At 42.4% G+C, this 24,702-nt stretch overlaps 1 protein-coding gene across 7 annotated transcripts; it reads right to left on the reverse strand.

Moving 5' to 3' along the window:
- Positions 1-159: 159 nt before the first annotated feature.
- Positions 160-24,094, reverse strand: tmem94 (transmembrane protein 94). Of its 7 annotated transcripts, XM_029246744.1 has the most exons (34): positions 23,848-24,094; positions 22,695-22,946; positions 18,609-18,731; positions 18,311-18,438; positions 18,055-18,191; positions 17,720-17,928; positions 17,015-17,166; positions 16,145-16,247; positions 15,900-15,992; positions 15,534-15,650; positions 15,218-15,274; positions 12,084-12,188; positions 11,461-11,634; positions 10,781-10,999; positions 9,311-9,623; positions 8,969-9,142; positions 8,739-8,841; positions 8,278-8,486; positions 7,714-7,895; positions 7,467-7,602; positions 6,680-6,795; positions 6,491-6,590; positions 6,231-6,339; positions 5,844-6,033; positions 5,638-5,715; positions 5,237-5,322; positions 4,990-5,071; positions 4,683-4,825; positions 4,489-4,583; positions 4,070-4,163; positions 3,577-3,747; positions 3,049-3,310; positions 2,666-2,742; positions 160-384 (listed from the first exon to the last, which is right to left on the reverse strand). In XM_029246744.1, exons 2-32 carry the CDS (start codon positions 22,716-22,718, stop codon positions 3,238-3,240), a joined length of 4,095 nt encoding a protein of 1,364 aa, XP_029102577.1. In that variant the 5' UTR covers positions 22,719-22,946; positions 23,848-24,094; the 3' UTR covers positions 160-384; positions 2,666-2,742; positions 3,049-3,237. The 7 variants fall into 7 exon arrangements, with proteins under 7 accessions (XP_029102577.1, XP_029102579.1, XP_029102578.1 ...); XM_029246746.1 differs by lacking the exon at positions 160-384 and having other exon boundaries at positions 2,540-2,742; positions 22,695-22,913; XM_029246745.1 differs by lacking the exon at positions 160-384 and having other exon boundaries at positions 2,540-2,742; positions 22,695-22,939.
- Between the last annotated feature and the right edge of the window lie 608 nt (positions 24,095-24,702).

The following is a 24,702-nucleotide window of genomic DNA, read 5'->3' on the forward strand; positions in this document are numbered from 1 at the left end:
CTATTTTTAAAATCTGAATGGCAAGTGGAACGAAAGTCTTCTCCAGTAAAGTTTTCCTGAATAATAGCCTGAAGTTGTGGATCCCTGAGAATGTACCACCTTTGTGAACAAACAAGACAAATTTAGAGGACCCTGTATTAAAAAGATATTTATTATGACGACAGTTGATAAATCACTTTAAAAATTAGAAGCAATTTTACATAACTTTAAAAATACAAAATATACACCATTTATAAATGTCATGGACAACAAAAATATTCACTGATCAGATCAATCAATGCAGTTCAGATATGTAGAGGTACAGGGCCTTGCTGTGTCCCTTCTGCAAGGCTCAGGGAGTGCAGCTGTAGGTGCGACTGATGCGCCGACAAACCCCAACAGTGCCTGATGGGGTGAATGTCACATACACAAAACAAGACAACTAGTCATTTCTGTGACAAAGACTGTGCCATCATGTCCTGTTTCAGCATGCAATCAGTATTTATAAAACCTAAAATTTAAAAAAAAAAAAAAACCTGGATTACACTAGTAATTGCATAAATTTAACAGTTTTCTGAATTTACCTTTTTTTGCAGTTTACAGTGCATTATAGGTCAGTGCTTTCCATTCAAGCACCTTCACAATTTAACAGCACTAGTAATGCCTTTCTGTGACACTGGTTGCCAAGAACTGCAGGTCTGATTTGTTCTTCGAAAAATGTTTCCCCCAGTCTTGACCCTGGAATCCTAATGTGCTAATGAAACTCTTAAGAGTAACAGTTCAGGAAATCTCAATTCTATGACTTAAGTACTAACAGCTCTGAAACCTGAGGAAAAAAAAAAAAAAAAGAAACATTTGCAAATATAAAAATGCAAAAAAAAAAAAAAAAAAAAAAAAAAAAAAGAAATACTACTTGTAAAGTGTTGAAAATATTCCAATTTTGTTTATATTGGAACTATTGGTTAATTTCAAACAAGATCAACGATTAGCAAGATAATTTCTAAATCTATTCTGTTAAGGCACAAATTAAATAAAGAGAAGGCATTTTGTAACTGACAAAAATGCTCCTTTGAATTTCTAATGCTATCTTTTTTCAAATGTGATACTTAGGATCAGTTACTAGTTGTGTGTTATAGGGGGGGGGGGCAGAAATCACACACACCAGGGATTCTCTGAACCAAGACTGGAAAAACCATAATTTCAAATTACCCAATAGTAATGACTGAACCACAGAACCAACAATTGGCCTTTAGAAATTATGTAGCTTGAATGTGAACTGAATGCTGAGCAGTTCTTTGTTCACAAGACATCAACCGTATTTCTGGACATAATGAATCAGTTATTACATGGGCATAACCCAACTGCAGCAAACAGATTCCCAACAGACAAAGACATATTAAAACATATTTAACCATCTTTCCACATGTTTAAATATGTATAAAGTTGGTGGCACCTGCACTGTCCATTGAGACACCAGTGATGAGTCTCATAGCTCAGAGAGACCACAAAATAGACCAACCTTGATGGAAGATCAGAGACAAGATCATTCAGTACCACTTGCAGAAAGGGCAAGAAAGCCGTACAAACATCTGATTCAGTGACCAGAGGTAGAAATTACACCAATTTCCTCCTCCTTGCCAATACTTATGTCTTTTCAATGAATTATAAGGCCATTCCAAGGCACTCAAGACCCTTTGAGAGATTTATTAGCTTTAGTAACGTTTTTGCATTCAGTAAACCCAGACTGGGGTAACAAATGTATATGGTGAACATGCAAGCCCATGCTTCTTCTGCATACTTTAGAAACTACAGAAAATGTAAAACATCCTCTCTCCTGCTTTGACAGCTCAGCCAAGAAGAAAATACATAAATACAGCTGCAGGAAGGTATCAGTTTTAGGTTTGCTTCTTCCCAATACCATCACAGGGAAGAAAAACCCATTTCCCTTTTAACCTCATCTTTCACCATAATAAGCTGGTTGGTTAACAGCATGGTGGAAACAGACTAAAATTTACAACTTTAGTATCTCCTTAACAGCAGAGGAGTCTGTTTATTATAACATTTCTGCACAGTACTGCTAGTAGACATGCAGCAGCACACTGGCTCATCACAGTACCAAATGTTTTTTTTTTAAACAAACAAAAAGCAATAATGCTCAAGCAAACCTGTGAATGTTTTAAAAAGTGAAATTGTAAATATAACATTCTTAAAATTCTCAAATAAATAGTTGACTAACCCTTCATAGTATTGTTTCTCTTGCCTTATTAATTTACATAGCATACTCATCCATCAACTTTCAGGATGAGTTGCATTAGAAGTTACAGCTTATATACAGAAGACCTGCAGTTGTTTAAGCATAAAAATAAAAAATGAAAATATTTGGCTTCCTAAAATTCATTTCTGAAATTCATGTCACAAGGAAACTGAGGTGTAGCAAACACAAAGTAGATGGCATTAAAGGATTATCTGGTTGGATGTACCAAGGGAGTCCATCCCTGGTGTCCATTTTTTGTCTGCTCTCCCTGCTATGTGCCATTGAACTTATTTATGCCTTCATTTCAGAAACAACTGGGGGGGGGGGGGGGGGGAATGTCTCCTACAGTGTTGTGTGGTAGAACCCCTCTTCTGTACTGTGCATTGATGAAGAGCTAGCATAAGATGAAAAGGGATATGTTCACATTCATACCTGCTGGACAGGTGAGGGCTGCCAGGGTGCTTATATTATTACTTCCACAGGACTAGGGTGCAGAGCAAGCGGCTCACCTGGGGACAGCAAACACAGGGCCACATCAAGAGCAGAGGGTTTTAAAGTAGGACAAATGTCATGCCGTGCAGGTCTGTCTGACCATCTGCATGAATCTGAATAAGATATGGTGAGAAAGAGGTCACACTGACCCTGGCCACTTTGACAGGTTCAGGCAACAAGATAGGTGAACATTCCTCATGCATTAAAAATAAACAAAAAGAACATTCATCAGATTGACAGAATTCAGTTTTGGCTACGTCTTTAAATAAAAATTAAAAGACTTTGGGTTTTCATTCAAAACCATTGATATAAAAGAAAATTACTTAAGAAAAATGTAGAATATCAACTTTCTGCTTTGTGGCTGCTTCTGACAGTTGGCAGTGCGTTTGGGCTATAGCGCAGCATAGACTCCTGTGGACATTGAGTTCTAGAGGGCATCCAGAGGTCCCCCAGTCAGGGCCGTGCAGAAGTGCCATGCAGTTAAGATCTTGAAAATGCTTTCCAAGAGTCCCTCAGAAGGGGGAGTTCATGCCCAGTTTGGTCTCAAACTGCAGTTTTTGTCTCTTCTGATAGCGTACTCGTACCCTGAAATAAATGATAAATATATTAAATTAATTTGAACTGAGTAATTATGAATAAAAGTATGTTATACAAGAACAACATTAACAGCTCCTGTACCTTTACCTTACAAAGAAAAAAAAGTTTATACTTTAAGTTAGACTACACACATGCACGCACACCAATGCAACTATGACCTCTGCATCAATTTAGACTTCAATGACTCTAAAGCAAGTAAATATTAAAACTAAAATTCAGCTCCATTTAATTCAGACACCTTCTCAAACCCCCACCTGATCTCATGCAGTTTGACTGCCTCGTTGACCAGCACCACAAGTAACGGTGACAGTGACACCAGCAGCCACACCTCTATGGGTATATCCTTCAGTGCAACAGTCCCCCTGGCACTCCTGTCCTGCCACAGCTGGAAGTCCACTATGGCCTGCAGCACTTGACCCAGCAACCTGACACCACCAAAGGAGAGCACAAGGTTATAACATATCAAAATACAGAATATGTTAAAAACTCTTCCCCCAAAAGCCACTTTTCCAGACATACTCAACAAACCCTTGAGGCTTTTTTTTTTCCCCCACAAGCAGACATGCAGACTTTAACTACAGCCACAGATGCTACAAGGTAAATGTGAATAAAACAGTAACAAAAGTAGTACCCAGGAAATCCATGCACAATACAACATGCTCCAGGGAAAGGAGAACAAGTGTTGGACGGCAGACGTACAGGACATTTACACATACAGACAAACACGTGTGTGTGCCAGAGACTTACACCACAGGCACAGTGAGACACCACCAAGTGTTACTGAAGGGACTCCTCCTCCACAGCGACTGGGAGCGATGAACATAGCTGAGAGAAATGACAACTGAGGGACAGATAAGGAGGCACAATAAGATGAAGGGGGGGGGGGGATTCACTCATAACTATGGCTATAACCCCAGATACACTTCTCTAAAAAGCCTTAAGGCACTTTAAATACCTTAAAGTTCAAAAGTTTTTCACACTGTCTGGAAGGGGATACTTGTTAATCCCACAAATAGACTTTTGTTGTATGCAATAACACAACTGCACAAATTTCCACTAAATTATTACTCAGCTTGTCAACAAATGTTACTCAGATTCTAGCTGGCTTTCCAGCTTTTCCATATTCACTGAACTTAAAAGAAATGGAGTGTAGGCAGCTTCCACACCTGTGTGCAGTGCCAAGAATCCTGCCATCACCTTCTGGATGAGCAGCAGCCCATTTGAAAGCTCCGTGAACCAGTGGGGGGCATCTGGTGATGAGCTGCAGCAACAGAAATAGCTTCACTACAGAGTTTGCACTGCGAAACACCCACAGTACAGATGGGACTACAAAGTAATATGAAGCAAACCAGGAATTCACCTGGTAGCAAAGACGTTGAAACAATTTATTGTTGAATTTCTTCTTCCACACACAGCCTGAAGGCTGAAGCCAAAGCCCAACAAGTAGGCGCACACAGTAATGCTGAACTTGAGCAGGAAGCATCCCAGGAAGTAATGCTGAGTCTGCAGAGGGCAGTAAATGCACAAAAACATTCAGACAGACAACAATTATGGTAAACAGAATTAAATGCTAGTATGGGCACTGTATGAAAATAATTATTTAATCATTGGCCAGTGACCACTGATTCTTGGCCATGACACAATATCATATTAAACCAGAGGCTCACCTTCCTGGGAATGGACTCCAGGTTCTTGCCTGTGGCAACCGTCATAACTGAACTGTCCGGTGGCTTCCCCAGTAAGGACACACTGCCAAAGGGAGAGACTGATAAAAGCAGGAGCTGGACTGTGAGCACACAGGGCCATGGCAGTGACTATTCCATATAGCAGTTGTAACTGAAGAATGTCCACCTGCTAACAGCTGCATCACCTCTGTGGAGGAAATCCCGGTTAAGGTGTCAGCCCACCTCTTACCTGAGAAGTGGGTAGCAGAAACAGGACAACCACAGGATGTCTGTGATATTCATTGGTGGGGGTAGCTGGGCCAGACAGGCCAAAAACTAGAGGGGGGGGGAGAGAGAGAGAGAGGAGGGGAAGGGAGAGAGGAGAAAAAAAAAAAAAAAGTTAATTCACCATCAGCGGCATACATATAGTAGGTGACAGTAGGTGTCATGTTAACAGTTATTAAGGCAAACTGACACCACAAGGCATCCAATCCCTCAGGGAATTCTGACAATTATTAAAATAGGCCATAAATATGACCCATTGTAACCTTTCTGAATCCTTTAATGGGGGGTTAAAAAAAAAAATAAAAAAAAAAAAAAAAGAATCAATCAGAAATGGGAACCCAGTTGGGATGCTTCAGTTGACCTCACCTGGATAATCACCAGGGTCAGCTGACACTGCAGCAGAAACAAGAAGCACTTTCGAATGCCATAAGTTGTATGACGCGCCTGTGAGTTGGACAGGAAGGATGGGGGGGGGGGAGGGCGGGGGGGAATTGTTAGTCACATATTACTATGAAATGTGTCATTGCTCCTTTTTTTCATTTTGATATAACTAAGTCAGGTTCAATGACTACCTGCTCAATGAGCTTAACTATGCTCACACTCTCTCCCTGGTGGAAGGTAACTGAACAGCCCAGGGTGTTCAGTCTTCCAGAGAGTTCCAGCGGAGAGAGACCTCCAGCTTCATCACTCATCCCACTGCTGGCTGCATAGCCAAAGGTCTCCCATGAGCACCGCGATGGGTAGAGAGGATCCAGAGCGATGCTGAGCCACAAATTACAACATCACAATGCACTTCAGACAGCAACATCAACATCCTTCTTGTAAAACCATATACAAGCATTACAATCAAACTACAGTATACAAAATGTGTTAGTGAGTCTAATCTGCATAGAGCACAGAAGACAATTTGCCAGATTTGTCCTCACTCCTGTTCATTGTGTTTGTGCCAGCAGACTGACCTGAGGTCACTCTGCAGGAAGAGGCAGCTATTGCGGAAGTTGGCTGAACTGCCCAGGCAGCAGGTGACCTCCCTGTTTTCCTGCATTATCTTCATCATTTCACACATAGCTGCCACACACATACAAATAAACATCTTCAGCCTGCATGCTACAGAAAACATTATCCCAGGCCACCCAGAACACCAGTATGATTAAAAGTGGCACAGAGCGTGACAATGTTAGCATAGGTGGCTAAATGGCGAGGTTGCCGTCTGACTTACTTTCAGGAGTGCAATCAGTGAAGAGGGGAACCAGCAGGGGAACGTTGTCTATGTTCTTCAAATGAGGCCGCACCTGATGAATCCCACGAGGCAGCTTAGCCTGGAAAGAAGGGGCCATGATAAAAAGGAGATTAATGGGAACAGCAAAAGCTATCAATTTGCAGTTATAGCAAAGGCGTAGCCCAGTACCCGATTGCAGTCCTCAAGAAAGCTTGGCACGTCACTGTCAGTTGGCTGAAAGCTGGCAAGGTCTGAGTGGCCCTCGTCTTCTGGTAGCAAAGGCCCCTCTGCTTCATCACGCGAATCTACTCATGGAGACATTTAAGTGTCAAACAGAAGCACACACTGGTGCAGAGATGTATACAAAGTGGGGCAAACTACAGCAACAAATTTGGGAAATGTAATTTAAGAATGACTAGTTAAGTAATCACTATCATATTGTTATGGGATGATGCTGACCCTTAGCTACTTTCATCAAAGGCCTGGCAAAAATGAAAGATAAATATGGCAGCAGAACAAACGGCTAGTCCAGCAGAACTGCAGAACAGAGTGTAAAACTGCTGAGTCAGCTGATGACAACTGCTGCAACCCAGGTTTAAAAAAAAAAAAAAAGTATCAGGTGACAACATGAACGCAATACTATTTCTTCAGCATTTTTCAGAGTCATGAGAAAAGCACAATGCAATGAATAGATTCGGTTCAAACGGTAAGAGTGACTGAGCTCCAGAACCATAATAAAATATGTAACATCTTTTGGCTCTTTGCCATTTTAATATTGTTAAATATTGTGCCATATGTTTCTGGGACAATCGTCAGACCATTGTAACTCTGCACGAGAATAACTGGTAATAAACAATGGATGGACAGAAGGATGGGAAGACTATTGCAAAGGTAACAGGCTGCATGATACAAATGGAACTTAAACTGACATACAGTGTGGCAGGCAGAAATACACACAGATCAGTGGCTGATGTACCTTGGTGCAGGTCATCATGCAGGGAGCCAGCATGGCTAGGGCTGGAAGGGGGCATATCACAATTCCCATCTCCATTGGGTGTAAGGGAGATGTGGCAGTTCCACCCTGTCTCCAATCCCATCTTCTCTGCAAACACCTATTCAAAAAAAAAAAAGATTGGAAACTATTCATTATTATTCTTTAACATGTGGCACTTCTGTTCTTCTAAGAGCTATTGGTTAAGATGGCTCTGCAAACTGAGCTTCACCTTGCTGCGCAGCTCATCCTCCATGGAGAAGTAGACAAAGCGTATGCAGGCGTTGACCAGGGCATCGATGAGCCGTACGGTGTCCAGGCGGGCCTGGAACTGCGAGGACACCATGCCCATAAAGATTTGCCCACTCAGAGCCTGGACACAGTCCTCCCGCTCTACCACTTCCCCAATGCCCTCTGCAAAAGATGCCAAAAAATAAGCAGAGACTTCTGGATTATGATAAGGTTAAAAAAAAATGAAGCACAAACAAAACCATCACAAGCATCATTTAAAATCATTTCATTACATGACACTTTTCTCAAAAGAAAGTTAAAGTGCTAACTTTGTACAGTAAATTATGTAGAATCATTAACCCATTTACACAGCTTGATAATTTCTACTATATCAATTCAGAGTAAGTAGCTTGGCTCAAGGGTACTACAATTGAAGGTGGGATTTGAAACCTGTCCCTTTGACGGTAAAGTAGAAGCTCAAACCACTATGCTACCAACTATACCTTTTCCCTAGCTCATCTTAACTATCACTACTACCTGTATTCGCCCACATTACCCGCCTTACCATCCGAGCTCCAGCTATTTCTGCGGCTACCGTGTTTGATGGGAGTGGTGCTGGGAAGCTCCACCCCTGAGAACAGGGTGGGGCCAGGAGCCAGCTCCACACACTTCCCATTTAGCTGCGGTGAGAGGGACACCTGCATGGGCTTGTAGGCAAAGGCGGAGCAGTAGCCTGAGAGGCAAGCACGTTGATAGAAATCCAGCACCTTCTTCCTGAGCAGAACACACAAAAGGGTAATCACTCTTTACATTTGCTCCAACTTGTCAACACCTATATCTCTCTACTTCAGAGCAAAACTAATTTAACTGCAGCCACTCTGAGAAATTTAGCCAACATAAGAGAGTTCAGAATTTTATACTGCAGCCATTTTGAAAAGTGAACATGTAACATTCAAGTTTAGTACAGAAGGATTCCCACTAGAACTTCATTGTTTTGGGTGTAGGTGCAGAAGTTCAAATGCCCACCTGTCAGAACCAGAGAGGGGGTAGATGTCGGAACCATCCCAGAAATCGGTACAGGCCTCCAGTATGAGGTCAGCTGAGCCATGGGAAAGCATTTGCACATTGTCTGTTTGGAATGATAAATGGGAAGAGGAAAGGACAAGGAAAAAGTTGTGGATGAATCCATAGATCCTTTAAGAGAGTTTTAAAAAATGACTACAAAGAACACGATATAAAAAGAAGGTGGCACTCACTGGTTGTGCTATCACGCACTAGAAGGCTGATGAGGTGGCTGATAGGTGGCTGCCGCTTAGAGAGGTTGTGCAAGCGACGTGGGGCAGTTTCCTTAGCCTTTTCACCAGACGGTAGCTGGTACAAGGTCAGATGGTTCTCCTGCTTGAAGAGCTCCCTTGCACCAGGGGTGAAACCTGCCGTCCAGTCGACAAAGAAAATAGCTGAAAAGTCAACTTAATAGTATCAGGTGAAGTCAATGCAAACAAGAAATATTACTTTAGCTTGTTCAATTAAATAATTATTAGGAGATAGCTGGTAAGCAGAAGTCCAGAATGAACTGTAGGACGTGAGCACCCACCCACCTATGAGGCGGGACAGCTCACAGAGACCCCAGGGCACATGCACGGCCTGCACGATCCCATGGCTCTCTTGCAACGCCAGGTTGGACAGGTGGTCTGAGAAGCGGCACAGCTGCTGGGTTACTCCAGCATTGCAAAGATTCAGCAGGATGTTGAGGCCCAGCGGTTTGAGGGAGGGAAGATGGCCCTGCCAGCCTGAGTCATCAAACTGGATGCTGACAGGGTTCTGCTGATCCTGAGAAAGGCTCAGCATCTCTAGATGATAGTCGCACACAAAGTCCTCCGCCTCACAACAGCTGGCCTCTGCCCCACAGGACTATGGAATTGCAAATACAACAAAAGCTAGTTAGTATGCTAGTTTTTTTTTTTTCCATCACTGCCAAAATACATCCAAACAAGATGAATTTACAGTTTTGTCAGACCTTGGGGTGATGACCAGTATAATAAAGTTGGATATGAGCATCACCACACTGTATACAACACTATCCACTGGCACTAATATTTTGTTTATAAATTTTACTCACTTTTAGCTCTATCAACTAATAAGTCTACATAATACATATGTTCTTCAACTCATGGATTTCTGTATTACCAAAACCTCAGATATAGCTATAATACACTAAAAAAAACACAAAGTGTTGGTGCATAAACAGGTAAGCTTTCTACAAACAAAATTTTAAGATTTGTGAAGGAAAATGAAATTAAGGGTATATGGAAAAATGAATAACTGTATACTGTAAACAGTGTATTTTAATATATACAGGCAGTTCCCAAATAACTAATGAGTTCCGCGTCCTCAGTCTGTCTTTAAGTCAGACTTTGACTTTAAGTCGGAACAGTTATGTATGGTGGGTATCTAATGACAGTTTGTCCAATGTTTGTCTTAGTATATTGTACATAACACACAAAACACCGTTAATTGGAAAAGAAGGAAGTCTACCTCAAGCTCACGCGCCCTGCCCACAAGCCGACAGTCGCTGTAGATGTGCAATGTTTTGATGCATGGTGCAAAGTAGCGCCCGTTTGTTATTACGAACCACTGTATGAACAGTAACTCAATTTTTTAATATAACAGGCTTATTTATGAAGTTCTCATTTGATTGTTACTTAAGGGTGACAAAAATCAACTTTCGGTCAGTAAGGGGGTGGTTCGTAACTACAGGTTCTACGTTAAGTCGGACATTCATAAGTCAGGGACTGCCTGTACACACACACACACACATATCTAATAGATAACATGATATAGTTCACGAGGGAGAATTACATATAAGAACGTGTAGGGCTTAACAGTGCTGTAGTGCTCAATAATCACATACAAATACTTTACATAAGTAAATTCCACCATCACTGTACTAGACTAGATTTACTCCAGTAAATTATGCTTCTTAAAGCAAAAAAACTAAAGTTGCTTTAGCCAAAAAAAAAAAAAACTGAATAATTAATATAATGACTGCATAAAGATAGTACAGTCACCTGTATGGGGTCTTCCTCACCACCCTCAGTGTCATGGCTGAAGCTGACATTGGAACCTGAAGGATGCTTGGTGCGGGTGGGCTGGATGTGCCGCTGCAGGCGTAGGGTGTCTGAGGAACGAGCTGTGTCATGTGACGTTTCGCTAGGCTCATGTTCATTCCCGACATGGTGGGAGGACTCCATTGCAGGAAGAGACAGCAGAGCCTCTCCTTCCTGGGCCTGGAGATGCAACAAGGTACAACATCACTCCTTTGAACAAGCATTCACTGAAGGACTCAAAGTCAAATCACCACTTCGCTGAAACTACAGATCCTTCACTCAGTGCTTTATGCTGAGGCAAAAGTAGGATTACACTCAGAAAACATGTCTGCATATTTTTGGTGAAAATCAGAACACTCTTAAGGAAACCCAGGGAGACACAAGGAATCCATATTTAATATACAGCTGGACTGGATTCATATTTAGGCATTTAGTACGCCTGCTTACAATGATTCATTTGTTACTTAGACACTTCCAGTGAAAGTTCTAAACTTTCTGACCCGTTCATATGGCAGAATATTATCAATTCAGGGTAAGTACCTTAAGGGTGCCACAGAAGTTGCAAGGAAACAAACTTGAACCTGCCTCATTTTGTTATTCTTATTTAGTAGTGGTAAACTCCAATTTTTCCATACACTCACCTCATCCCTGTCCTCATCCCCCTCCATCCTGCAGAAGGAGCCCACAGAGAGGTCATCTCGCAGGTCATCCTGGCTGTTGTGGGGGAGCTCCACACGGCCACTGAAGAACAATACTGTCTCTGGACTAGGGTTAGGCCAGGACAGAACTCCTTGCTTGTCTACACAGCATAGCACCTGGGGGAGCAGATGAAACACCCCACAGCCATCAGCACTGGGGAGCAACAAGTACAGGATGCTGCACACAAACAGTACCATCTATATGTAAAACACAAAAATGAAACACCTGAATAATCACAGAGGGAGAACATGTGAAAAATACAGATAGTACAGAACAACACAGAAGACCAAGTCTTTCAGCTGAGTAATAGTAAAGATATTTAGCTGAATAAAACAAAGAAAGGAAGAAATCCATGCAGACACAGGGAAAACATGCAAGCTCCACACAGACTGAGCAGGGATCAAACCCACATCCTGTCACACCACCCAGGCGCTGTGAGACAGCAGCACTACTTGCTGTGCCACCACATAGAGTATATAGAGAGCAAACAGTATGGAGAGTTCTCAAAGAAAAAGGGCACGGAGGCACCAGTGGTGCTTCAAAGAGGGAAAAAAAGGATACTTACAGTGACGGAGCCCAAAGAGTGCAGCAGGCTTGAGGTGTAGCACAGTGTCTGGGACTCCCCTCTCAGCACACTGACAAAATGCCTCCACACACAGCGAAGAAGCTCCTGTGGTGACACATGGGAATCAGTGTCCAGCAAACCCACTCGTCTCCTCCTTTGGTTTCAAGCCCCACCCTTTGCACACTTACTGCCACAAATGCTTTTTCCACCTAGCGTAAGCACTTTCATGTCTAACTATTTCAGCAGACACTCTGGTGCTCTGTATTTCAAGTTTGGCCAAAATACAAAAAAGTTACATAATCCAGCATTTGAATATAAAAAGGGAAGGGGGGGGGGGGGGGGGGGGGGGAAGAGAAGCAGTCGCTGGAACAAGACAAAGGAAAATGCTGTTTCTGAAAAGCCAAGCAGGTTAAGGTTAAGCACGGAGGTGCAGCAGCAGAGGGTGATTTATAATTTCCCTGTATGAATCAACTGTAAAATCCATCTGTGCACAACACCACCTCTGTGCATAATTCAAGTACCTGATTCCTTACTTTATTATAATGCATAATAATCATAAGCCTTAAAGTGAAAAAGTTTTAAAAAGATAGGACTACTTGAGAACGTAAAGGAAAGCCTGACCTATCAGTTTAAAATTCGAAATGATAAAACTATTCCCCTGAAAGCCAATGTTATGAATGACTGATTTACCTTTCCTTTAACACAAATGAGACTTTATGAATAGGTCAGAAGTTACGAGCAATTGGTTACTAGTGATAATATTTAAATTATGAGAACTGCCTCATTAGGTAATGGTAAGTTCCACTGAATGAAATCTGACACAATGGCATGGGTTTCTTCACAAGGGAAGACACAGAATTACTACTGCCTTTCTCATATGCCTGTGGGCTGCAAACACAGAAAATAAACGCTGCACACACTTAGCCAGATGCAGCTCTCTGTTCCTGCAAACAATTCAGAAGCTATGAGGCTTTATCTGCTGTGCCACCACACTACTATACAATAATACACAGGGAAAGATGTACAAACCCTTGAGCTAAAATTAAGGGGGCTGGACACAAACCAACCATGCCACCAGTACTCCATCCCTCCTCAAACCCTATATGCCACCCACCCCTCCTCAGAATATCGCCCTCCACCTACAAATCAGCCCACATCATGGACAGGTACTACCCTCCTCACCGGGAGACACCGCGAGCACTTCGCTGGGGTTGTCAAGTGGACACCTTCCTTCATTGATGTTTATGTAATGCATTTAAAATCTTCTTCTCAAGATTATTTACAAAGATACATGGGTTTCAATTCTAAAGCCAAGAAATGTACAATAAACACTACTATGTAAAAAATTACAAAAATAAAACAATCCACGTATTATCAATAACCACTTGTACGATGCAAAGTTGTAACAGTCCAGAAGCAGGCAGTGAGGCAAGTTACACCCAGGACATGGCATCAGTCCATTGCAAAGCAACCACAAACAAACACTTATTCACTCACACTTTCACATACTAAGGGCAATTTAAGAGTTATCAATTTACCTGAAACATGTCTTTGGGTTTGCGGAAAAACTGCAGCATCTTGATGAAACCCACACAAAGAGAACAAGCAAATGACATCCCAAAGCTGTGAAGCACCAGCATAACCCATTGTGCGACCCAAGAACAAAATTAAAGGAGGAAAAAGTAAGATAAATGATGATATGGAAACAGGTTAAAAAGTGAGCATATAAATGTGTGGGTCTTAGTCTGGATCTAAGATCTCCAAAAGTAGTTTTGATATTATCATCTGGGTTTCGAATGCAGTTTAATTTGTGATTAAAAGGCAGGAACTCTGCGTGTTTGGTTTAAAAAGGTGGGTGAACCTCTTGGAACTTAAAGAATGCATTATTTGTCATTTAAACTAATGAAAATTAAGAATTCGTTTTACAAGAATTCACTATGAGCAGACTGGCCAATTACACTCACTATGCAAGGGAAACCAGAAACTCCTCAACAGAGGATCTGATTACACTTAAACCCTAGATTAAATGAGCCATGTGTCTAACTGAGCGTTCTATCTCACTATTGAGCTTGTTAGTAAAACTATAAAGCCCGAACAACACAACCCTTCAAGACCTCGGGTGAAGAGATATTCCTGTTGACAGAAAGCTAGAAAATGTGCTACACTGCAGTTCTTTGGAAGCAGAAGACAGCATGTCTGATGGGGACTAAAGAGGTACACCCTGCTGGCATACAAGCACAGAGCTGAGGCATCTCACCGTGACAGCACTAATTTGCATTTGCAGTTTCCTGTCCAAAACTAAGCAAACCTTACAATTTAACAACATGCAGCTGAAATTATGTTACAATAAAGGAAGCAAAGCTGCAAGTAGGGCAACAGAGACTGAAGTGGAGAGAACAGGTACTGTAAAACAAACACGAGCACATCACCCAGGTAACACAGAAATCAAAGTCAAGAAAGCATTCAAACATTTTCATTATATCACTTCACATTTACATACTGATGTGATAAAATAGTGAAATATCTGAGCACCACCAACCAGTTATATAGCCCATTGTGGTGATACAAACAAGGAGTGCCAGCACTGTCTTTTCCCAGGTCATTCCTGCTGAGTCAAAACTAAGTGACAAAGTCCAATGTCCCATCATGCAAAGCTCAGGCAGAAAGGAAGTGGCACAGGCTCAAGGAATTGTCTCAAAGCAAACAGGAAGGTGTTTCAGCATGTGTGGAGGGGTGCAGGATGGGTGCCAATAAAGGTCTTACAAAGCATGCAGGAAAAAAATGGCAAACTGAATGCAACTCAAAGTATACTTTAAACTTTAAAAATAAAGAATGTGGAGAAATTTGAGGGGGGGGAGACCAAAAGGCAGCAGGCAGATCAGCAATTAAACAGAAAACAGGTAAAACTTTAAAAAGGAGCTTAAGTAATAGACAGTATAGAGAGGTAAGTAACTGAAATAAAGTTTTGTGCCAAATCAAGGCTCTACTCTCAGAAAAAAGTAAAGGATGCACTGCAAAACAAAAGAAAAAACTGCCAATTGGTGAGAAGTGAGAGGAGTGGGGGGATCTTAGATGGCTGCAATGGTGTGGAGGGCAGACCAGCAAGAGAGAGGGAAGCAATTCAGAAGATATACCTGAGAAGACACCACTTCCGTGTAGCTGCTTAGAGTATCCTCAGAGAACTTAGCAAGCTGGAGCAAGAGAAGAGGCTAATTAAAATCCAAAAGGACCTAGGGTGGGACCCTTCGTTGCACTGCAGTCTTTTTTCTCCTCATGCTGAGCTTGTACTGTATTTTACAGTTTCTATGTTATTTCCCTTCTCACTGTTACAAGTCTTACCGACCTGCCCTCTTGCACACAACGTTTTAATAATCAGGGAAAGGCTTTAAGACATCAGTGCAGCAGGACATAGTGTGAGTGGAGGAGTGAGGCCATCAGCAGGGCCCTTACCAGGCCAGTTGGGGATGCTCGGTTGGACTCGGCTAGGACCCTTGCCTCTCCATAGGCATTTACCACAACCCACATCACAGGGAATAGGAGTGGGAGAATGGGGAGCACACCCATCACCTGCAATAAAAATGGGTGTTAGGTCTCTCACCACTCTGCTTGACACACAACAGGATCTGACTAAATTGTGAGGTACAAGTGGGTTAGGATGCAAAAAAAAAAAAAAAAAAAAAAAAACTGCAGAATTAAGTATTTGGAAACTCATACTATAACACCTAAAGGTACTAAGGTCACATCACTTAACATAAAACTGACCAACCAAGAGGGATGATGGTAATTAAGCTGTGAATGGTATCATAATATCTGTACCTGAAGCTGGAAGAAGGTAAACCGGACTGGTGATTCAGCGAGGCTTGGGGCACTAAAAAAGTATCGTGCAGTGTTAACGACGAGAAACGCCACCTGCGAGGGGTGGGGTGAAGGAGAGAGTAGTTTCAGGCACAAAAATCAGACTGCTCACAAAAGACATAACGAAATCTAAAGAGGACAGTACAGTGTGCTTAAAAAAAAAAGCATGGGGCTGTCTGACAATAGAGGATTTTTTTTTGCTGTACCAGCACAACAGGGCAGGCGAATTTGGCCATGATGGACTGCACTGTGAACCGCTCGTTGTCCAAGGCAGTGACTGGGCGAGACAAAGCCAGGTCCAGACTGTTCCTAAAAATCAGACAGGAGCTTGAAACATATATAACTTGTTTCAAATTAGATTAGGACAGAGAGCCTGTTTGTTACAAGTACAGTGTTCACTAGGAAGAGATTAACACAAATATGCTTTCCACACAGCCCATCTATCCATAAAAGGCTACAGTTTCAGTTAGGTAGTTTCCATCACACTTTCTCAAAAGAGAAAAACACCATAATGTTTGAGCACTGCAAAGATGAGAAACAGTCACTGGCAGCCTTGCTTCCAGACACTATTACCACATACCAAGACTATCAAGATTTACCAGAGGTAGACCCCCCTCTATTAAGAACATTGTAAACCCTGGCAGTTTCACATATTTACATTACATTTAGCCAAATCTTTTTTCCAAAGCAACATACAATGTTAAGCTACTTACAAGTATTTACCTATTTCTACAGCTGGGTCAATTTTTTTTTTTTTCTGGAGCTACTAAGGGCAAGTACCTTGCTCAAGGGTAATACAATTGGATGTGGGATTAGAACCTGCAAGCTCTGGATCCAAAGACAACAGCTATAACCACAACACTACCAGCTGCCCTACCTCTACTAACCTCTGTACACAATATCTTCAGAGCTCAACAATTACTAAAAAACATAGGCCTACCTGAATTAACTGCAACAAACAGAAAAATTGACTCCTCATAGCGCAGGTCCATCGGGAATAAGGCATTCTCCTTACCAAAGATTAAAATATATTCATAAGGAGGATTATGAAACAGGAGACGCAGTATACTGCCCACCTGATGCTGTCCAGGATGGGGGTGCGGACCACCCTGAAGAGGCGGAACTGCTGTGGGCTCTGTGGACCCCTCTTCTCATTCACTCGGGGAGATGGAGGAGGGGAGAATGGGGGAAACAGATCACCAGGTTCCAGCACAATGTGCTCATCATCCTACAAGGATATTGAGACAGCCAACATTACTGTCAGTATGCAGATACCTGCTAGTTAACTGTAGAAAAAAGAAATCATTAACACACCCACAGTAACAACTAATAGCGGTGGCATCTCACAGTGCCAGAGGATGCTAGTTTAATCCGTTCAGTGTCGAGTGTGCTTGTTGCCCCTGTATTCACACGGATTTCTTACAGAGGCTCAAATTTCTTCATACAGTCCAAAGACATGCTTCAGAACTGGTTACTCAATGTAAAGAAATGTGAAAAGAATGAAAAAGTGATAGAATGTATTACATTGCTCTGGTCTACAGGTGGATGACGTAGATTGTGTACGGCAGGGTACCCGGTATTGTATCACTTTGGATGAAAAGGTGTCAGCTAAACTCTAGAGTATCCATTGCTACTAGCTTTGAAGAGAAGTCTCTGCTAAACGAGTAAATGTAAATGAAGGATGTATGACATTTTAATGCAATCTAAATGCCTGCCAAGGAGGCAACAATGCCACATGGAAGTGTGTTTTTTAAAAAAAAAAAAAAAAAGAAAAGAAAAACCTTTATTCCACGCAGAGAAGCAAATGACTCCTGTCCTGGCCGGAGAGCAATGATGTCCCCCTCCACCAGCAGACTGACAGGTAGGTTGACCAGCTGGTTGTCCCGGTATGTCCAGTGCAGAGACCAGGAGGGGGAGGAGGGAGTGTACAGGTCTGGGTACAGTGAGGCAGACCACTTGATTGGCTCCCCTGCACTTGCCTGTAATGTGTCTGGTAAAAAGTTGAAAAGGGAAATAAATGTTCAGCTAAGTGCTTCTATCCTTTGAGCATTTACTTTCGGTCCTCAGTTCATAACCTTCATCCACATTCACACTACACTCCCAATCTGCCACTTACTGTCAAGCTGAGATATTATGGACTTCAGGCGCCGCACCATTTCACTCTTCTTTAGCCGCTCCTGACGTCCAATGAGAAACAGGTTCAGTAGCAACAGGAGGAAAAGCGCACAGGCATTCACCAGTTCAATCCCCTGGCTGCACAGTGAAGGAAGAGAAAAGGCATTTCAAACAATTAAGATAACATATCTTAGTAATTTATAGCTAGTGCTAATTAAGTAGTGTATAAAGCTCCACTATACAAAATAGTTACATACCTGCCCTTTGGCTGGCTGCCATGGCAACACAGCAGCCCAAAAACAACCAGCAAAGTGAAGGCAACTCCTGGCCAATGGAAGCTAGAGTGGCGGTTGTTATGGTGAAGGAAGCTCTTGGCCCACAGTTCCTGTCAACACCACACGGATGTATAAAGGATGAAACTGGAGATAACCTCACATATGGCCCCATTTACAAGACAATACATAATATTCCTGGCACAAGCAAAAGAAAAATAAAGTAGTATAAAATACCAAATATTTTCATTTTATAAACAAGAAAACAAGCGTGTGGATGAACCTGCAGGGTGGGTCGTCGCCGGCTCCGTTTCTGCTGCTGCTGCAGCAACAAGGCGCTGAGCTGGTCGCGCAGGGTGCTGAGTGCTTGGCTGGTAGAGAGCCCCAGGGCATCTGCCTCCTCCTCCTGAGATCACCAGGCCTTGTTAGCACACCATTAAAACAGCTCCATTTCTCACCATTCCCTAACCAATGGTTAAGAAAATCATGCCACGTGCTTACATGAAAGGGTTTCTGAAATCAACCTTGGTAGTTTTATGTTTGGCTGACTTTTCCACCATCTCACACGTTCAGCTCCTCAAGTCACTCAAGCCAATGACTATACTAAGGTGTGGAGAGTTGGGGTTTAAGATTGATCTGTGTGATGCTTATGTTTGTGTGGATGGATGAATTTATAAACACATGAACTGTCAAAACCACTGTTGCAAAGTTACAGATTTTGTTTTCCTCCAGCAGCTTTTAATGACATTAACAGAAATATTCAGTAATTAATCCTGTCAAGAAGCAATGCTGGAACTCATCAACTGTAACATATAAGTTCTTACTTTCTTCATACTCCTTCACATTATTATTTAAGCTTGAAATCACAGCCACTTTTCAGCTACATTTTGACTTTTTTCCACTAAAAAATGTTAAACAGATGCAGTAGTATCCTACTTAGCCTTGCACCCTGTGCTTATGGGATAAGACCTGAACTAGTGCAAACCTGACTTGGACAAGCAAGTGAGTGAAAGAGAGACAAAGAAAGAGTATTTTGTGAAGGAGCGTTATTGCACAGATACCTTCTTCCAACAGCTCACAGTAGGTGGAAAAAAAATGCCGTATTAAAAAATACTATGTACTTACCTGATCTTGCCGTGTGATTTTCTTCTGTAACCCTAAGCAAGGTACTGTATGTACCATGAACTGCTACAGTAAAAGTCACTCAGCTATATAAATAAATTGGTAAATCATTTGTTAGAATCTTAGCACAAAACTAATATTGGAAATCACCTTGGAAAAAAGCATCTGCTAAATTAAAAACTTAGTTTAGTAATATGGGTAAAGAAATATCCCTTCCTTTCCCAGGTGGTGTTAGAACTTTGAGTATACCTATTTAGCTTTCCAGTTTGTAGATATTCTGAATCAAAAAATGCATAAGACTTAAAAAAATAAAAAAAAAATAAACTGCTTTAATAAAAACAGTAAAACCATACCATTTTACTCAACTGAAAAAGACACCTCCTTAGCCAAAACTTTAGCTGCACTAAGTGAAATCTTTATCCGTTGATGCACCACCATCAGTTTATACAGTGGACTTCCAGCCATATTTTCGTGCTTTGGCTCAATTTTTTAAATTACCTAGGCCGTATGCTGAAACATGGTTAACGTGCACAGCTCACAGTAACGTGTCATGCAGCCTGTCAACAAAAGCAGCCATATTAGTAAAATAAGCTGCAAAGAAACTAAGGCAGAGACAGAACAGAACAAACCGTCTTAGTGGGAATGCCCGCTTTTCCCATACTCTGTGCCCTTCCTTAAAAACATCTGACCTTCTCTGCAAACTCCCACTCGCACAATTCAGCACTGCGCTGTAACCCATGTTGCTACAGAGAAGTTCCAAGTAAAAATAGCTACCCAGTTTCCCACAGAGATTCATGTGCCGCAACAGTCTCTGGTAGGCTGTCGAGTACAGAGCGCCCACACTCATCATCAGGTAACTGACACACATAACCATTCATCTAAACCGTTCTAAGTGATCATATACCCACGAATGACTCATAGGCATCTGTCTGCAAAGAATGCATACAAAGCAGACAGCTCATGCAGTACAATGATGACCAGCCCACACCAACCCAGAGAAAGCACAGCCATGACAGTATCTCTAGATTCACACAAAATGTAAAGATAACATTCCTCTCAAGAGGAAAGGCAAAAGCCACTTACGACCTTCTTCCAGAGTACACTGTCCATCAAGATCATTACTTCAGTTATGTCTTTGATTAATCTTTACTGCAGCAGTACTGCTTAGTAACAGCAGCAAGAAGGTAACTATGAAAGGAAGGAGGTGAGGGAAAGAGGAGAAACGGCAGTATGTCATCCTCTCATCACAGGCTGCTTATTCAGCCCTCTCTGGTCACTCCTCCCTGATCTTGGCACAGCCGCAGGTCCGATGCAGTCTCAGGCTCCACTGAAAAGTACACGTCCTGCCAGAAGCTGCACTTTGGCATAGTGGCAAACACAGGCGTCCACGGAGTGAGGCAAAATGGCCAGTGCGAGCTTACTTGCTTTCAGAGTGCAAAGATCAGAACAGACCTGGTTGATCCTACAAGGTACAGAACACTTCTAAAAAACGATGGAACGGAAGGAGAGGATTTTTGCTCCTCTGCATTTGTATAGCCAAACACCTCCATGCAGGATTTCACCTCACGCACAGAGAGGAAGAGAAGGCAGCCATGAGTCCGGTCAGGGTACCAAGCATCAGGTAGTGTCACATCCACACCTGCAAGCTTGGGTGAACATGGCACGACTGACCATCTGGTTTGGCATCGTCTCACCAACTGTCTCTTAAGTGTCCTCCGAACTCCTCCGAAGGAATATTATGAAAATGATTACGACTATTTTAGAAATTTCCAACCCCAACTATGACTAACATGAGTCATAAAAAAGTAATTATTCAAGTGGTAATTTTCACATTACTGTTCCAATAGTTTTTTTCCCCTCTTAGCTATATTTAAAAAAAAGAACTTGTTCAGTGCCGGATCACGGTGGCAGAATGTGAGGCAGAGAACACTCCGGACGGGGTGCTAATCCATGGCATGGACATCATACACACACTAATTCACCTGTCTTTGACTGCAGAAGGAACCAAAAACACATGAGACTCCAATACAGACACAGACGGAACAGGGATCACATATACACAAATCTGCACTTGAGGCACCTGCTAAGGCACTTGGGTGACCCACAATATTGTAAAACTTGGAATAATATGATATTCATAGGGCAGCATAGAACAGAAAAGCTCTTTGGTGAAGACTATAAAATTGTGTACAAATGACATTGTGCAAATCCCATGACTATGACCTGACCCTACATTTATATCTGACTACAAGCACTCTGTACTTGCCCAGCAACATTTCAGACCTAAAATATAGGCAAAGCACACAAGATAACGCACTTCTAAATGACATAGTATTACAATGTTCTCGATTTTGCATTTCATTCACAATTTTTAAGTCAACAGTCAGTTAGGACCTGTCCTGTACTCGAAAGATGCAGTTTTATCGTGCACTTATGATTTCTTCCTGTAAAAGCGAAACCAAAATAACTCATCTTCAGCTTCCTTCTGCGCAACAGTTATGTACAGCTGATTGAACACTAGCGACAAACATCTTGTTTTTCCATCTTCCAGTACCTGTGAACTGCTAACACAGTCAGCATCTGACAGTGTCTCAGAAGACTTAGCATATGCCTTAATGCCTCTGTGCCTTCACCAAGCATCTGTCACATGACCTGCTTCTGACACTAATACCTTCTCAACACTCAGGAATTGAAATCCTTTCCTGGGCACCATCTTTACATTTACATTTATTCATTTAACTGACATTTTTCTCCAAAGCGATTTACGACGTTAAGGTACCTACAGATATTTACCCATATATACAGCCAAATAATTTTACTGGAGCAATTCAACGTATGTACCTTGCTCAAGGGTGCCACAGCTAGTGGTGTGATTCTAACAAGTGACCCTTGGGACCAATGGCAGCAACTCTAACCACTACACTACCAGATGTCCTTAGAAATGCTTCCTCTGCCAGCTTTATTTCCTTACCAGCTTTCCCTGCAGTTCAGTAATGATCATCACAATGAGCCATTACTTTAATTCATAAAGCTCTCTGCCCTACACTGCAAGTCATTTTTAACACAAGTCCCGGTGATAAAGGCCTCAAACCAAGAATTTTAAAGAACTGTAGGTACAAGCTATATTTAATCAATTCAGAAGTAGAAGGATGTATGCTGAAATATATATACGTTACTTTCCATAATGCATAAGTTTTTGTTTTTTTTTTTTAATATGAAGTGACTAATCAGGTAAGCAGGCACTTACCCGTTTCCTATCCTGCAGTTCCATGGCCTCCGCAGGATCTGAACATGCCACCACGGGAACTCAACGATGGGCAGCAGACGAGTTCACTGCGTCCGTCCCACCGTAGCTGGAGGAGGTGAGCTGCCTCCCCGGCCCTCCCAGTGCTCCCAGCGTGATGGGCCAGTCTTCGGCTTGGTCTTCAGGGGGTCCTTCAGCCCCTTCAAGCCCCAAAACTCAATGCTATGGAGACAGATGCTGTGATATGCCTAAATGCTGTCAAATAGGTCAAAAATAAATAAATCAAAAACTGTCAGATGAGATATTTTTCCCCTTTCAGTTCATATTCATAGATTTAAAAGATGAAATGTTGCACTTTTCAGTACAAGTCAGCGGTCAAGAAAACTGATGGATGGATTTCAATACAAGAAAATTAATGCAAAGCACACACATATAAAACACCATGTGGCAGTACAGAACACAATGAAGAATACACATTGAAAACTAGAAACTAAGAGTTTCATCAGCTGCTGGGGGCCACGGCATGTGTATGACACCCTACATATTTCAAAGAATTAACTAAAGGTAAACCACATCATCAGATATACTCATTGTCAGAGCCAGCAGGTGGCAAAAAAGGTTGAAGACAGACGGTTGTTAGGTCAAAACTCAACAGAGCTATTATTCCACTGGCTTAACTTAAGCAGGAGTGGGGCTTCTTGTTCTTCGATGATAACCATATATTTTAAACCTGGGTCCTAAAATTTGCAAGGCGTCAGCTCTAAACCAGCAGTACGCCATCTGCTGTCACTAATAACCAGTGAGCAGCAGGAGGAGACTAGATATCTAGTAGATTCACACACAGACAGACGCTTGTTGCCGAGAGTCGAGTCGACGAGGCGCCGCTGACACTCTGCACGCGCCCACGGAGCGAGCCGAGCGCGCTGACCGAGTGTGTGCGCGTGCGACCGAGCGCCTCCCTCCCCTGTCTCTCCCGCACAGCTAGCAGCACGTCGCCGGCTACCGTACTCATCATAGGCAAGTCAAGGCACGTTGCCAGCTGCTATAGTATGTGCTGCGTTGTTAACGTCCAGGTACTAAACTGACGTCGCGCAACACGAGTTAGCGGCCGAAAAGGCCTGAAATGAGCCCCGCGCGCGGCGGAAGAGAAGCTAACCTCCTGTGCGCTGTGAGTCCGTCCGCACCGCTGCCGGTGCCCGCTTCGCCCGCAAGCCCAAAGTTGTCCGCTCTGAGTCTCTTTGCATTGCATACACTGTGACTTCGTCAGCAAATTCGGCCAAATTCACACGATGGTGGAGTCAGAGTGTCTCTCGCCGAAAAAAACTAACACTCCTCCATAACGCACAGTGAGTTTCTTCTGAAGTAACCGGCGATACATCTCCCATCCGCCATGTTCCTAACTACTTCCGAAGAACGAAGGCGGCGCTAAAGAGAGATTGAATGTGGTCTAGTACATAAGTGGTGATTGGTCAGAATGCTTTGGAAAGAGAATACTTAATGTCTGAAATCTGATCTGAGACCAGTTAGTCTTACGTACGTTGAACGTCCCTTAGGGTCTACTGTACAGTACGTCTGAGAACTGAGGACGTATCTATGTAACTAGTAGGCGTGGTCTAATCGGTCTTTAGTGGTTAGTCGAGGTTCTCCAAAAAATCATTTAACATCTGAGATCTGATCTATGAACAGTCAGAGTGTATGTATCGCATACTAAGTGTCTGTTGGCGATGTTAGGTTTAGTAGGTTCGTGTAGTTAGAAGTCACCTTTCTTAAAGACAGTTTCCCATAATGTAACGACCCGCGTTACCGCGAGGTTGAACGCGAAACCCGTTTCATGTGAAAAGAGTTGCATTATGGGAAAATGTAAATAAAGTGTGCAACCACTGGGGGGACTTACGGACAAAATAAAGGGGTGACCGTGTTTGGGAACGAAGCAAGAAGGCTATGGATGCTAAGCAAGCTGATATGACTTATGTAAGGCACAGATTTTTTTGAAGGAAAGGGGTCTTATTGG

The sequence above is a fragment of the Scleropages formosus genome, chromosome 20, assembly GCF_900964775.1.
Source record: "Scleropages formosus chromosome 20, fSclFor1.1, whole genome shotgun sequence".
NCBI lineage: Eukaryota > Metazoa > Chordata > Actinopteri > Osteoglossiformes > Osteoglossidae > Scleropages > Scleropages formosus.